This window comes from Takifugu flavidus, chromosome 9 (assembly GCF_003711565.1).
Source record: "Takifugu flavidus isolate HTHZ2018 chromosome 9, ASM371156v2, whole genome shotgun sequence".
Taxonomy (NCBI): domain Eukaryota; kingdom Metazoa; phylum Chordata; class Actinopteri; order Tetraodontiformes; family Tetraodontidae; genus Takifugu; species Takifugu flavidus.
Window position 1 is genome coordinate 3,882,806 of NC_079528.1, and position 15,398 is coordinate 3,898,203.

Sequence of the window (15,398 nt, forward strand, 5' to 3'; positions counted from 1 at the left end):
CCAAGTAAACCCCAAGCCCCACCCAGGATTTTTTGGGGGCCGATCTAAGAGCAAAAACCTACCTTGGAGCAAGGACTGTTAGGCTCCCTAAATGTTTCTATAAATGGCCCTTCGGAGGAGGTTTTAGCAGCAGGCCAGGCCCCGGAAGTTCCTGCAGTGGAAACACACCTAAAGAGATTTTTTAAAAACTTCACCCTCTCATTTACACCTCAGGTCAGGTTAGAGTGAGCAGTTCACCTATCCCTCATATGTACATTGGACTTTGGGAGGAAACCAGAGTATCCAGACAGAACCCACCTGTGCATGGCAAGAAACTGCAAACACTATGCAGAAAACCCCCTGGCGCCCTGTGGAGTTGAACCCAGGACTGCAGTGTTAACCACTGCACTCAATGACATCATGTGCTTTTGTAATGCTATATGAATATTAAATTCTTCTAAGACATCTGAAATTCATCTTAAAGGGTGATTGTGCCTGAGAGACTCACCAACAAAAGCCTGAAGGAAGCAATTTATACTTCAGTTTTAACATCTTTTTTATTCTTCCATCACTCTGCACAATTTTTTTACTCTCGTTAGGCATACAATTTACCCATCTTCCCTAATTGGCAAATATGATTGAAGATTTAATAGCCTTCACTTACAGAAGTAATTTTGTCTCACAATGTAGCGGGACTGAAAGATTCCATTGTCATGCACCTGAGCTTCTGTCATTTCACCTGGATGGCAGAAAAGCGTAACTATTTCTTACTCTTGAAGAAACATTTCCCCTCTCTGCTGGCCGTGAAATGGGATCCACTTTCATATTTAGGCCTCTAAGGTGGAGTGCTGCACCCTGCTGTGTGCAATGCTCAAGAGCCACCCCTGGACAATTAGCCACAAATCGGTTTGTGCTTTTAATGACAGTGGCATTAGAAATTCAATCACTAACGGCCCTGAAGTAGAGAATCCTATGGAAATCAGCCTTTGTGCCATGTTACCTTTGTAGGACGAGGGTATAATAGGATATTGTTGGCCTTTAACTCTCTGCTCTGTGGTCAGGCGCATTTAAATGTCAGCGCAGTTTCCTGCCTTTTCAGGAACAGGTTTGAAATAGGAAACACAAATGCCAGCCTGGTTCCTATTACCTGCAGTCTTTCTTTGTATCTCACTGTTTACACTGGACTTCAATAAATCACATTCCTATAATAGGGGGTAATTTAAGTCTGATTTATAGCACTGGATGCTGTAATTGTATAGTAATGTCCCCTAATGAATCTCGTTTGCCGGCAACTCATGATAATGGTGAAACAGCTCATTGTAGAAGGTTCCATTACTGCAGCAGAGTTTATATAGAGGCAGCAGATGTTGGATTTTCTGAGGCCGGACAGTACCTCGAACTTTTCGACCCAAATTTGTCCAAATTATCCCGACCCGTTTTAAATAACAACTCTGTTATTGCTTTCAGATGGCCTCATCGACTGCGTTGACCCCGACTGCTGTGAACAGCTGAGCTGCGGCTCCGACCCTCTGTGTCACGGCTCTGCAGACCCGCTGGTCCTGCTGCAGCAGGGCCCGCCGTCCACTAACTCAGCCCCCTCGCCCGCCAGCACACACACTCAGAGCTTCTACCAGCGCATACGTTTCCTCCTTGGTAAAGCAGCCACACACACACTCCCTGGAGACGTGCCCTTTGATACCAGGTATGTGCTTGTTTACTCTCTGTGCGGCGGGGCTGTGCGTGCATACGAATAGCTTGGTTTTATTTGCCTTTGTGTGTCCTTGAGTACCGCGTGGCATGTTGAAAGACATGAGTTGCAGCTAATGAAGCAAATGTGTCTGTATTTAATGCATTAAATTGTCCATTACCAATTATTTGTTTAAAGAGAGTGTGCCTTTGAATGCGAATGAGGCCTTTTGCGTGTTTACATGCCTGCACACACATCGTACTGATCTGTGTTTCCCAGGAGATTAGCAGGCGTTGAGCAGAGCGCTGTCCTCCTGTATCGGTGTCAGGCTACAACTGCAGACTTTGTTTGTCACATATTAATGTTTAATGTATCATTCAGTTACACTGCTCATAAAGGTGTCACCATTAATTTTTCAGTGACCTCTTACTACTATCTGAGACAGGAAATACATTTCACTAACAGGACGATGACCTAGAAAAATTGAGTTAGAAAACAAGAAGTGATGCCTCTGAAAAATGGCAAAGTGCATTTTTCTTCCACCGGCTCACTTGCAGAATAAACAAATGAATTAATTATGTGGCCGTTTTTGTTTTTTTTTTTTTTGTTTTGTTTTGTTTTTACGAAGGGAAATCAATGGCAGCTTTCAGGGCAGGAGTAACAGACTGGTCAGTGCAGCCAACCGGGGGGAGAACATCACCTGTCTTCATTTATCCCTCTTCTGGAGTAACAGATGTGCTCCATTAATAAATGTGTGTGTGTATCTCCGTCAAAATCTGTCTTCATTTAGGAGATTCAAACATGTCTGCACCTTTAAGCAGCACGTTTCACCTTTTAAAGACCAGCGACGTTTTTTCAGAATTATCGAGGGTTTTTACACGCCACAACATTTACTGTGGGCTTTTATTCTATGTACCGTGTATATATATGTAAATGCAGAGTCATTGCTGTGACTTCACCTTAATGCACATAAAGATGTATCTCTATGCATTATAGTGCACTTAGATGGCCAGTTCAAATGGCTGACTTTCCTTTGTGTTCTGTCTAGTTCTCTGATCCCTTTTTTTTTGTTTTAGCCGGGTTTCTGTGATTCGAGGTAGTGTAGCTTTGCAAGATGGATCCCCGCTCGTCGGGGTCAACATCACCTTCCCGCAGCATCCAGAGTACGGTTACAGCATCAGTCGAAAGGATGGAAGGTAGGAAGATTCTGGGTGTTTCTCAAACATGGGCCTGGTTCATTCTTCTTCAGGTTTCATTTGTCTTTTATTGTTCTCTGCTTTAGTTTTGACCTGGTGACTATGGGCGCCATGTCTGTGACCCTGATGTTCCAGAGGCCACCCTTCCTGACACAGACACGCACCATTTTGACACCCAACAACAACTTCCAGGTCCTGGAACAGGTGACCATGTCCAGGGAGGAAGGTCAACCTGCCAAATGTGACATCAGGAGTGTTCTTAGTCCCTACCCGTTGGTGCTGCCCTATCCTCTTCCCAGATACGCCGCAGCGTGTGCAGAGAAAGGGCCCGCGGTTCCTGAGCTCCAGGTGTGAAATATAACAACCGCTTCCTTCCCTGTATTTATCGTGGGCAGTTTGGAAGCTAAAATTGAATTTGTAACAACTTTATAAAAACAACCCAACCTGGTCTCACCGGATTTTGCAAATTTTGTTCTATTTTGTGTTTGCACCTATGCAAATAAGCAAAGAGCCAAATGCAAATGTGCTCCTTATCCGTCTACTTCCACAGCACAAAAGCAAATGAGGTGGGAAAATTGGGCGTGGAGGTCAGACCGGTGCTTATGTTTGCCCTCTAAAGTGATTCCTTTTAATCTTCCTTTTGCCTTCAATCAAAATAATAAACGTATTGTCTTTACATGATACAGTGCAGAAAATGACCTGTCAGATGGAACACTATGAACTGTGGTTATGGCCTTTATCTGCTTTGCATAGTCTGAGCCATTTAATTAAAATAAATCGGATTGATCAGATTATGGAAACACCGTGTGTTTGTGAAAAGGCAAATAAAACAATTCAACTACCAGTAATTAGATTTTGCCAAGTCATTTTTTTTGTTATGACTGTATTAACATGGCAGCCACAGATGAAATGGATTTACTGCCCCCCAGTGTGTGGGCTGTTTCACCCTGTACCTGCCAGTGACACCTGCCACCATCTCATCTATAACTGCAGGATGTTGTGACACCTTTAAAAAAAATCCAATTATGTCTTTTCTCAGTCACCTTTCAGGCTCCATCTCCATCTTGTTCTTCTCCAGGTGGTGCAGGAGGAGGTTTCAATCCCAGGAGCCTTTGTGAAGCTGAACTATTTGAGTAGCCGTGCTGCAGGCTATCTGTCCATGCTGCGGATCCTCCTCACGCCTCCCTCCCCACTGTCGCCCGTCTCCCCGCTGGGGGGTTTGTCCAAGGTGCACGTCCGTGCATCCGTGGAAGGACGGTTATACCAGCGGTGGTATCCCGCTGGGCCTGGTCTTGTCCACAGGCTGGTCTGGAACAAGACTGATGTCTATGGCCAGGAGGTCTGGGGGCTCACATATGCAACTGGTAGGTGTAATAAATAACAGAAAATAGGGTTGAATTAATCTTCAGGCCAATTTATGGAGAAGGGTTTGTATAGTCCTAGATGGCCAACAGAAGCAATGAATCTGTTCATTCACATCATTAAAAAAGAAATCTGTGTTATAGATTATGAATTACAGCCGTTAAAGTTGACTTCAGATTTATGTGAGTGGTTCTCATGAAGCATACAAAACTTTTACATTGTCAGTAAATGTGTGAAATTCGGCAAATTTCTCGACAAGTGTGCGTTGAAGACCAGCATGAAACGCAACGTGCCTAGACACTTTCAGCTGTGATAAAGATTTTTTAATTCAGTTTCTACAGGACACTTCATTCGGCATCGGTGCAATTTTATATTGGTGCAAAGTACCGGTGTTTATCTCATCGTTATTTTTATTAAATCGATTTTTTTTTTTTTTACTTATGCTTGCTGGTGTTACATTTCTGAAAGTGTCATTCCCGAGGGGCTTATCTCCTGAAGTAGGTAGAGGAGAAAGATGAGCCATTTTCAATGCTTAAAAAAAGGAAGCCAGATTAACGGTGTGAAAGCCGTCAATTCAACACCAGAAGACACGTTTTATCATCTGGCATGAAAGCCTGATTGGAATTCCTCGTCCAAAAGATTGAATATTATGTGGACGGTCAAGCAGCTGCTAATGGGCAGACCCCCACTGGGACGTGATAGACTGGAGAGTGGTTGATACTGTAATAGCTGCGATACGTCAATGTAGATTATGTGCCAGTGGGATAAAAATCATGTGTTTAGTAGATTTTACTGGAGCTAAATAGCATTAGTCATTTAAAACATGGTGGAAATGGCAGGGGAACTTGGTACATCAGCGGACTTCCAAAGGCCAGGCCAACATGTGAGCTCCACTTCAGTCAACATTTCATAAAACAATCTTAACATGTCCAGGTAATGCAATTAAAAATCAGGAAGGAGCAGGATGACTTGCTAACTTTGTAGCTTGCTAGTGGCTTCTGATTAGGTCTATGATGGCGCAGGTCAGCCAAAAATATTATCAACCTATTGTGGAGGCATTATGACTCCAACAACACGTTTATTAGAGTCCTGTGCATGTAGACTGGGTCAGAGACTTCAGTCTATCATTCAGAATGAGAAGACCATCACTGCTGGGAACAGAGGATGCCGGAAATTTAGATCGAAAAGGAAAAAGCTGAAGATTGATGACTTTATTCACTGTGGAGGGACAAACAGTAAAGCTATGAGACGGGGAGATGGCGTTCCTGGTCAGAGGTCTGTGGTGAAAATGTGTGTTTGTTGAACTACACAGTTAGATGCTTCTGGAGACTTTCCATAAATGTTACCCATTTTCGTTTGATATCCTTTCCCCCCATATGGATTTGTAACTGCTATTATATTCGCTTTTATGGTTAAAAAAGACACTTTAAAAAATGCCATTACAACAAAAGCATTGACTTTTCCATTTATAGGATGCTCTTTCTGCTCAGTCTGTTTTCCATTTTTTGGAGGACGTTTCTGATAAATGCTGCATTTGCGAGAACTTTCCCTCTCACGCGCTCAGCTTTGTCCACCTGAGTGCAGGCTTTCCTGAGTAGATTGGATATGGGCTCATCTTTTCCTGATCCTTCCCCTCTCCAGTCAGAGCTACAGTTCATCTGCCCCAACTCCCTCTTGATCCCTCAACTTTTCTTAACTCCTGCTCTGCTTTGCACGAGCATCGCCATCCCCATGCACCCCTCTTACCCTCTTTCCTTGCCTCCTGTCTTCCTCTGACTCTTCCCCCTCCCCTGAACTCTATGTTCTTTCTCTTCTCTGACTGTTATATCTCTGTTACCACTGATCTCCCTTGCTACCTCTGTCTTGTCTTCCTCGGCTCTCCTTTGTTTCCTCTTGTCTACCAGTGTAATATTTGCCCCTGATCCTCCCTCTCCATTGTTTCTGGCACTCAGAGACTTATGTTTTTATCCTTAGTGCATATTTATGTTTGAGCTGCATATCAACAGCTGCTTGCCGTGGTTTTTCTATACTCTTGTTTGTTGGATTAGAAAAACACTTTTGAACGATGCCTGATATTTCAGCAGCTGTCAGTGTTGTGATGTGTTTTTGTCTTTGCTCTTTCGATGTGACGCTGCATTAGCTCTGCTTTGCCCTGCATCTGTCTGGCTGTCTGTCTGTCTATAGTATGAGGTAATTTATGTGTAAATGCAGCTGGAAATCAATAACTCTTAAACACACAATTCCCAAATTCATTTAAGCCGAGCACCCAGGGACCGTCTATAAAGTGCAGTACCAACAAAGAAATCGAGTTATTCAGTAACTTTTCTTTTAAGCTGTACATTGAAAGGAAATTTCCTTTTGTGTGGAATAAAGAAAAATACATTTGTTAAATAAGTTAGTGAACTAAGATTATTTTTTTAGTTTATCAGCCAGTCAATAAATTCCTTTAACATGGGGTTATTTTTTGTTGCACACACATTTTTAATGAATAAATGTTTTTTTGTCTGTTGGTGTTGGTACAGTATCTGTTGATGGTCTGTCGATAAATGGTTGTTTCCCTTTTCTCCTGCTTTTCTGCCCCAGCATGCGCGCGCATGCACACACACACACACACACACACACACCACACACACACACACACACACACACACACACACACACACACACACACACAGAGCCTCTGTTATCAGTGATCTTGCTAGTGGATGTGGGAAGAGAGGAAAATCATGCTCAGTTTGCTGAGGTGAACATCTTGCCTGAGGCTTCTGCTGAAGTGAATGAACACCTCAGATGTTAAGGTGTGTGCATTTGTGTAGGATCACATGAGTGTATGCGTGTGTTTTGCTTTATAGCTGCAGTGATATGCCAATTTGAAGCAGTCCTATGAACAGTGATACATTTCCTCTGAGACTTTTTTGTCTTTGCTTTTACCTGTTTTGTCCCGAAACAGCATAGTTCCTCTAATAAAGTCATCTTTCCTGTCAGATTTCATTTTAATGGGCAATATCCCATGGTGATGTATTAAGGACAACTTGTGATTCATTTTCATGAGGACAGATTGGGTTCCAGGCCATGAAATAGGTTCTTCAAGGGGTTGACTTCAGCTTCAGATACTGCAATTGTGTGGATTTTAGACATGAATAACACAAATTTCCCATGCCTATCATGCAAGCCAAAATGAAACACAAACACTATTTTTTGTGCGCTAAACAGATTTTTTTTTTTTTTTTAAACTATTTTTTCCTTGAATCATTTTTTTGCTATTGAATTCCAAACATCCAACATTTGCCATTTCCAATTTCAGTGATTGTGTGTTGTTGGGCTTTCGAGAGGCCTGAATTTGTGCATAATGAGTTATGTATTCTGCCATTTTTGCTGGTCTTGCTGCTGACTGTGCTCTCCGTTCCACTGGAGTGCCCTTGAATCCACAGACGTGCTGGTTTACAGTGAAGCAAGTTAAGAGAGATCAGTGCCAATAGTGATTGACAGTGACAACTCTTTTAGCAAGTCGGTGTCAAGCATGCCAGACTGTCTTTGCTGCACAGTTCCATTCATTTCATCACAGGAGACTAAATAAATAAAGAAGTTTGCATCTCTCTAGTGTTATTTATATGTTGTACTCCTGAGCAACATCAATAAAAGAACCAATCATCCTTAAAGTCTATATAAACATGCAGAAGATGCACCAAAGCACTTTTTAAAAAAATATTAGAATCTATTGAACAAGCATAATCTTGTCAGAAAATTGATTCTCAGCAGAAAACTATTTTCCTTTGAATGAAGAAAAATGTCTTTCAGTGAAAAAGTTTCTGAAGAAAGTGTCGGAAATCATTTTTCATCTCAATGTGTAATTATTTTCTGAAGGTTTTGGGTTTGTTTGTTTTTTAATCTTTTTATCTGTCTGCAAGTGAAAATAGGGGCCCTTTTTAAAAAGCTACCTCTTGGTTTTGATGCCATATGGAAGTTACAGAAACGCAAAACTTGCTGCCAAAATAGATCCCATTATAGCCAGTCTGCATGTTCCCAGTATAAGCCACCAGGAAGAGGATGGATGCTCCGCTGTGAGGGTCCATCATAGCCAAACAACTGGGCAACCAGACCCAACCTGTACACTGGAAACGGGACAGATTTGTTGGAAAAGAAAGAAGCTTTTATTGGTCCAGAGTTGCTTCTAAAACAAGCCAAAACAACTTTCCTGTTATTATAAAGTAACTCTTTATAATCAACTCTTTATAAGCTTTGGTTATAATTTTGGACAAACTATATTATTTCATAAATGTTTAGTGTAAAAATATCTACAGTATAAAGTATAAATAACAAGTCAGTTTAAAATTGACATGCTTTCCCTGATGCTTGATGGATTGATGCATTTTTTCCTCTGCATATGATTCAGTGTTTTGGAATCCCCATGTAAACACTCATTAACTGATCCTGTTTACAGGCATTTCTCTCTCGATTGCCCTTAAATATGATATTTCCAATGCTCAGAGTACCAAATGACTGTCAAAACCTTTTGAAAAGTAGTGGAGAAAAAAAAGCATTTAGTTGCCCCGGGAAAGTGCAAAGCATATCATTAGCACGGAGAGGCCGAGCAGCTAATTCTAGGGCTCCTCCATATAGAGTGTCTCCTCCTGATTATGCCTCCACTTCTCCCAGATCTCTCTAGACTTCACGGCCTGATGAGGCCTTGCCGCACACGCCTGTTTCGCCACTCAAAACAAAATTGTGTAGCGAGCGTGGCCGAGCGGGTGTGTTTGTGTACAGTCTGACTGTCATTAGTATGCCACATGCGGCGACATTGCTGGACGGCCCAGTTATTACTGCCCGCGACACGGAGCCCTCTCATGTGTGAACGTGTTTGTATTTCAGTTTCCGTCGGCTATGAGTATGAGTCCTGTCCTGGCGTCATCCAGTGGGAGAGGAGGACGGCACTGCTGCAGGGCTTTGAGCTGGTCCCTTCAAACCTGGGAGGTTGGTCGTTGGACAAACATCATGCCCTCAACATACGCAGCGGTGAGACCACCCAAAATCTGCCTTTTTTATTTTGTTTTTGCTCCTGCTGTTCTGTTTTCTTTTTTAGGGGGGGGGGGGGGGGGGGGGGGGCTGTGCCACTTTGTTTGTTTGTGATATAGTTTATCTGGCATGATATTATATTGTATTATAACAAAATTAATGCATTACACTTTGTGAATGGTGTATAAAAAGCATAAATACAGTACAATATAGTACAGCATCATATTTATATTCTAAGTCATATTTTCTTGGAGGAGCACACACAGACACACTCAGACATAAACACAGGCACCTTTTTTATTGTTGCTATTGTAAACTAAATTCATGCGATTGTGCCCTACTTCTATGCCACTCCCTGTCATGTTCGCGTGTGAACGGGCAGGAGAATACATTTGTCACTGCATCTTGTTACCATGCAATTAAATTAGAAAAACAAAACATGTTTTACATTCGGGTGGTCAGATCCACCTTCACCATCTGTCATCTGCAGTCTGGCTGGCGGCAGGCTGCCTCCACCATTTCATAAGTAAGTATCCACTTGTCAGAGGACAGGCAGAGGAAGAGGGAATGAGTTCAGCTCTGCAAATTTAAATGGCCTCAGCTCTCATCAGGTTTAGAGCTTCTGTGACTTCCAAGATGCAGAATTTATATAGGACGAGCGATGCCACTGGAAAATGAATGAGCTCTTTAAAAAACCTCCATCCATCTATTCATCCTGTTAACTGCTGTCTATATCTCATCGGGGTCATGGGGGGTCACTGGGTCAGAGGCTGGTATACACTCTGGACAGACCTCCTGTCCAACAGGGACACATAGACAGGCCCCCAACTGAGAGTGAAAGCAGAAACACTCCTGCTATGACCATCAGTCATTAACTCTGCTACCATCTTTCCCATCAGCTGTGAGTGAGCAAATGCAGACTTGTCATTTGAGTGATCAAAGATAATAATCATGAAAAATACAGTTCATTTACTATTTAAGCAGTCTAAGACCTTAGATCTTACCCCCGCCACCAGAGGGTGCTAACTCGGGTGTTGTTGACCCACAAACAGCCATTTGTTGAATTTATTTCTTAGGCCATCTATGGTGGATAAATGCAAGCATTTTGCATTTTTACGTCTTTCACATTTTAATTTTAACCAATGTGAAAAGTTAATTATCAAGCCGCCTTATTACATATGTTCCCAAGAGAGTCTTATCTTTTTGTGTGCTGTAAGTAGTTCGGTCTATTTTCATCTGAAAAGACGGGAACCAAAGACATCTCCAATCAAAGTCTTGATATTTCATTAGTTGCACCATCTCAGTCACCACCCAGAAGCACAGAGGAGAGGGCTGGGCTGTATGGAAGCCAGCTGATGAAATTATCATTAGCCACTGTGGAAATTCAAGATAGCATCAAATAGCATTGAAGAATTAGAGAGGAGCCACACTATCACAGAGCAGCAGTAGGACCAGTCTGCCACAGACACAGAGGTTATGGCTTTAACTGTCAAAAATAAACCCAGCCACTCTTGTTATTACATTAACAATTTCCTTTTCAGCTGTAGAACCTTTTACATTAAATTCTTTCTCCTCAGGAATCCTTCACAAAGGAAATGGGGAGAACGTTTTCCTGTCCCAGCAGCCTCCTGTCATCAGCACCGTGATGGGGAACGGTTTTTACCGGAGCGTCCCCTGTGGTCCCAGCTGCAGCGGCGCTGCTCGAGACATGATGCTGTTCGCCCCTGTGGCCCTGGCCAGCGGCCCCGACGGTTCCCTTTACGTCGGGGACTTTAACTTCATCCGTAGGGTCCATCCTGACGGCTACACCAGAACCATACTGGAGCTCAAGTGAGATCAGGATCTTATTGAGTGACACCTGTGATGAAAATAGAACGCTCACGATTCCTGCAGAGGAACGCTGTGGGATTCTGAGCATTTGAGCACAATGAGGAAGAAATTAGCTCAGCTGCTGTGGGTTAGTGTGGCATTCACATCTGCAGTTGTGATCTGTTTGATGTGAGAAGAATGCACTGGGAAGTAGGTCTTGGTGCGGGCTCAGAGTGTCGGAAGTTTAGACATCACAGGATCTAATCGGCGTCTTTAGGATCTGAGAGGGGCTCAAAGTCTTTTGCTGTGAAACAATGATATTTTTCTGTGGATTATGCCGATGATATCTTCCACGCTGCAGGCACTATATTCTCTATCTCTGCCATTTCTCAAGCGTAGAATCTCAATGGGATCGCACAGTGATTTGTCCTGTAAAGTGTTCTCCTTATGTAACTTCAAACACCCTCCACCCCCCTTTTTTAATACTACTGTATCGCATATTAATATTTCTGTTTCAGACTGAGGTTTTAGAGTGACTTTATTTGATACGTTTCTATCCTATGGGAGGAAATGGCAGAGTGCTTCCTGTTAATGTTAATATTTAATGTGAAGCAATGCTGTCATTTAAAGCAATCTTCATCTTACTATCTTACTAAAAAGGCTCTGTAACCTCATGTGAGCATTGTAAATGATACTTTCCTTGTTTTCTCTTTTTCCTCTTTATTGTTTATGGCAGGAACAGAGACACCAGACACAGGTGAGTACTGGATATTAAACCTTTTTATCCATCCCAAATCTTGTAATAAAAACAAACAACACATCTCAAGTCAACGATAGGCAACATTTCATGCTGCTTCAGCGTAGTTTCCCACACGTGATATCACAAATTGCACGTTAGGACCAGAATGCAATGACTGTTGTGTTGAACGTAGCAGCTCATACAATGTCTGAGGAGGTGAGATGCATCAACTTTGGTCGAGTTTTTCTTTGGTGGCAGAATGAGGTTATAGTGGACTGTTAATTACCTGAGGCGTATGGGGAGAAAAGACGTCAGCCATGAGTTCAGGGTCCGTGTGTTGCTGGCTCCATGTCTGGAAAATTGTGTTCCACTATATCTGCCTGACGCTCGGCAGAGATAATTGTGTGCAATGGCTCGAGTGGAGTGCGACTCAGCAAAGCAAGTTGGGCGCATGTGAAGTCAGGGGGACCTGCCACCGTCGCGTGATATTCTGGGACGAGGCTCTCAACACCAGCCTGTCACAGTTTGAGGTTCACAGAATGTGATTTCAGGTGGAGGAAATTTATTCTCACCGCATCTTTGTAAGGTGTATTTGTGAACAAAGTCACTCTTTGTTGATTTTAATTGGAATGTGATTAGTTAATCTGTGTAGATGTCACTTAATGAAGGGGAAATGCATCCGACAGTGAACTACTGTCATCAGAGATGCTGCATTAGCAGACCTCCCTGCCGGCTGTTCTCTGACCCCGGATAGATATGCATCACTTTGCAGGAAAGAAAGGGTTAATTCACAGAACCACATTTAAGAAGAACACATCAGTGTCGGCCGCGGCTGCTGAAGTTGATCTGACAGAGCTTTTGGCCCGTGTCTGAGAGAGGCTTTGGAACTACCTATAGCAACATATTCTTCTAAAGGCACTTTGGATCTCCTCTTTCTTCACCCAGGAGCTTTCTTTTTCACTTCCCTCTTTTTCTCTGGAGCAGCATTTTACTGTTAGCAACGTCTCGGTGTTTCTCTTTTATTCTATACTATTGTTCTCCCAACTCAGATACATTAATTATTCATCCATATCCCACTTTCAAAGCCTTTCACTCCACATTCTTCTTTGCAAAGTGCCTACCAGCCAGCAGGACTTCAAAACAAGGTGCTCGCCAAGGGAAGATAATATGGGAAGTACTCAGTGAAAAATCATCTATTCTTTCCCTTCAAGACTGTAAGGGGCAAAGCAAATAGGAGACGTTGTCCTCTACAACAGCGCTAGCTAAAAGCCCAGATGGCAGATTCGGAGACGGACGGTCAGTAACAGCCAGATTGCTGCGTGTATCAACATTGATCATTGTTTTTATTGTTCATGGATGGACTGCGGCAGGACAGAGCAGAGTACATAGGGCTGCATTTGTTGTGCTCGTCTTCCCTTCCCCTGGACAAATGAATAAATGCATTCAGGTCTCTGAGAATTTAATTGAGAAGACAGGTGAAGTGATCTGTAATCAGCGGTATGTACCGTGAGATGCGCAGCCCTGGCTTCAAAAGACCCAACAAATATGACACGGTTCAGGAAGCAGTGGCACGCGCCGAAACCCCGAATAACTCTCATAGGATCGACATTAAATTATGTATGTCCCATTCAGCGCAGAGCTCTAAACTCGTGCGCATTTAATGGACTCGGTGACTGACAGCGTCTAGTAGCATCTGGTGCAGTGTTTGATTTGCTTTTATGTGCTGAAAGATGGTGGAGGCTTCAAACATCAAAGCGGGAAATATTTGCAGGATCAAAGGGGGATACAGCAGACGTCCAAAGCAAAGATTGTCGGGAACATTAGCGTCTCTAGCATAGTTAAAAATGTTATTTGTTCTTTTTCTTTGTGGATTGTCTGTAGGATTTTAATTGTCTGGGAGCCCTTTTGCACAGTCGGTTCGTTAGAGGGACCTAATGTCAGAGGTTTGGGTCACGGCTTGACTGCAGGGCAAAAGCACAGTTCACAGCTCACAATCAGCATCCGGGAAAACAAGCATGTTCGCGTCGTTTAGACGTCTCCGGAGGACAATTATGTCTCTTATGAGAAGATTCGCTCAGAAGATGGAAGAATATTTTGTTGAGATCTCGAGAAATTTCTATATCTCAAGAAAACATTTGTTTTTTATAACAAAAAATACTGATGGGGGGGCACTAAATCAAGATAACTGAGGAAATCAAATATAAAAATGTATGACTGCCGTGGGCTTTTATAACCACATTACCAGTATATGAAAAAAGAAGCACACAGACAATAAAATGAATTAACCCTTTCTGGACATGGTCCATAGAGACTTGAAATGATCTTATAACAAACATTTTTTTTGTGGAACGCATACGATATCCAGCCACCCGTGCATATATTCTCTAATTCTGCCTGTGATATGGGCACATTTATGCCCTGGAAGACGTGACAGACACTAAAGTCTTTAATATCGCTGTAAGAAATGGTAGATCTATGCATATTGCAATTTCACTTCATTTCATGGATGAATATTAGGTAGCTAATTAGGTATATTTCTTATTTTATGTGATGTATAAAAGACATTTGACACATTGTGTTTGCCTGCTCCCACATTCTCTTTGCAAACATTGTATTTCTGCTTGCTAAAAATGATCCTATGCTTGTAATTTTAATGCAGCATCTAAAACAAAACATTTTCTGTACAGCCTAACCAGCCTCCGACCAATTCACTGTGCTTTTTACATGAAGTTACCCTTAAATTTACACCATTTGTCTCACTAGCACCAGCCCTGCTCATAAGTACTACCTGGCCATGGACCCGATTGGAGAGGTTCTTTACGTGTCTGACACCACCAGTCGCAGAGTGTACCGTGTAAGGAACCTCGGGCAGCCCAAAGATCCGTCGCGCAACCTGGAGGTGGTGGCCGGCACGGGGGAGCAATGTCTGCCATTTGACCAGAGCCACTGCGGAGAGGGCAGGAAAGCAACCGAAGCTGCGCTCAACAACCCCCGAGGTACTGTCGCAGAAGATGAATTCCTTCACTTTTTTGTGGACGAGTCAGAGCTTTCTTTGCCATCCCTTCAGGCTAACATGCAAAGATTTGTTGTTTTCGCTCGTAGGTCAGTGTTTCATTTCTGGAGAAGTCTCGTTCCAAACTTTTGGGACTTCTTAGAATTTTTTTTTTTTTTTTTCCTTTTCTTGACTTGTAAATGTCTTTGGGATCGGGAGGAGGGTGCTGAAGGCAGGGTACATCCCTGAATGAGTCAACAACTCATCACAGGGCCGTACGGGCGCCTGCGGGTTTAATTTTTGCACATTTTGAAGTATATTAAACATCACATCTAAACTGTGAGCGGGCTTCTTCAGTCGGTGAGAAACATTGCAGATGAATTTGTGCTCCGTTTCATCACGTGCCATATTTTAAAATGCAGTGGCAAAAGAATAATGTTGAATATCTTAGCTGTTCCACAGCGCCAAACACTCACATTCTTGTATAACTTTCACCAGTTTGGAATCATATAATTAGCTTAATCAAGACTGATTTCTGATTGATTGGTTGAGTTTCCATGTTTGCATCGACTGGCGGTGGCAGAGAACTCGTCTGATTAGAGTTTGCGGATAAGAGCTCAA

The 15,398-nt window shown here is 42.7% G+C and overlaps 1 protein-coding gene across 3 annotated transcripts in view; it reads left to right on the plus strand.

The window, feature by feature from the left end:
* Positions 1-15,398, plus strand: part of tenm1 (teneurin transmembrane protein 1) — a 141,912-nt gene that overhangs the window by 93,608 nt on the left and 32,906 nt on the right. For all 3 annotated transcript variants that reach the window (XM_057043992.1, XM_057043994.1, XM_057043993.1), the window contains exons 15-22: positions 1,447-1,681; positions 2,743-2,862; positions 2,949-3,210; positions 3,941-4,226; positions 9,094-9,237; positions 10,815-11,067; positions 11,783-11,803; positions 14,549-14,781. In XM_057043992.1, the coding sequence (XP_056899972.1) occupies positions 1,447-1,681; positions 2,743-2,862; positions 2,949-3,210; positions 3,941-4,226; positions 9,094-9,237; positions 10,815-11,067; positions 11,783-11,803; positions 14,549-14,781 (1,554 nt within the window). The remainder of the gene's footprint in view (positions 1-1,446; positions 1,682-2,742; positions 2,863-2,948; positions 3,211-3,940; positions 4,227-9,093; positions 9,238-10,814; positions 11,068-11,782; positions 11,804-14,548; positions 14,782-15,398) is intronic.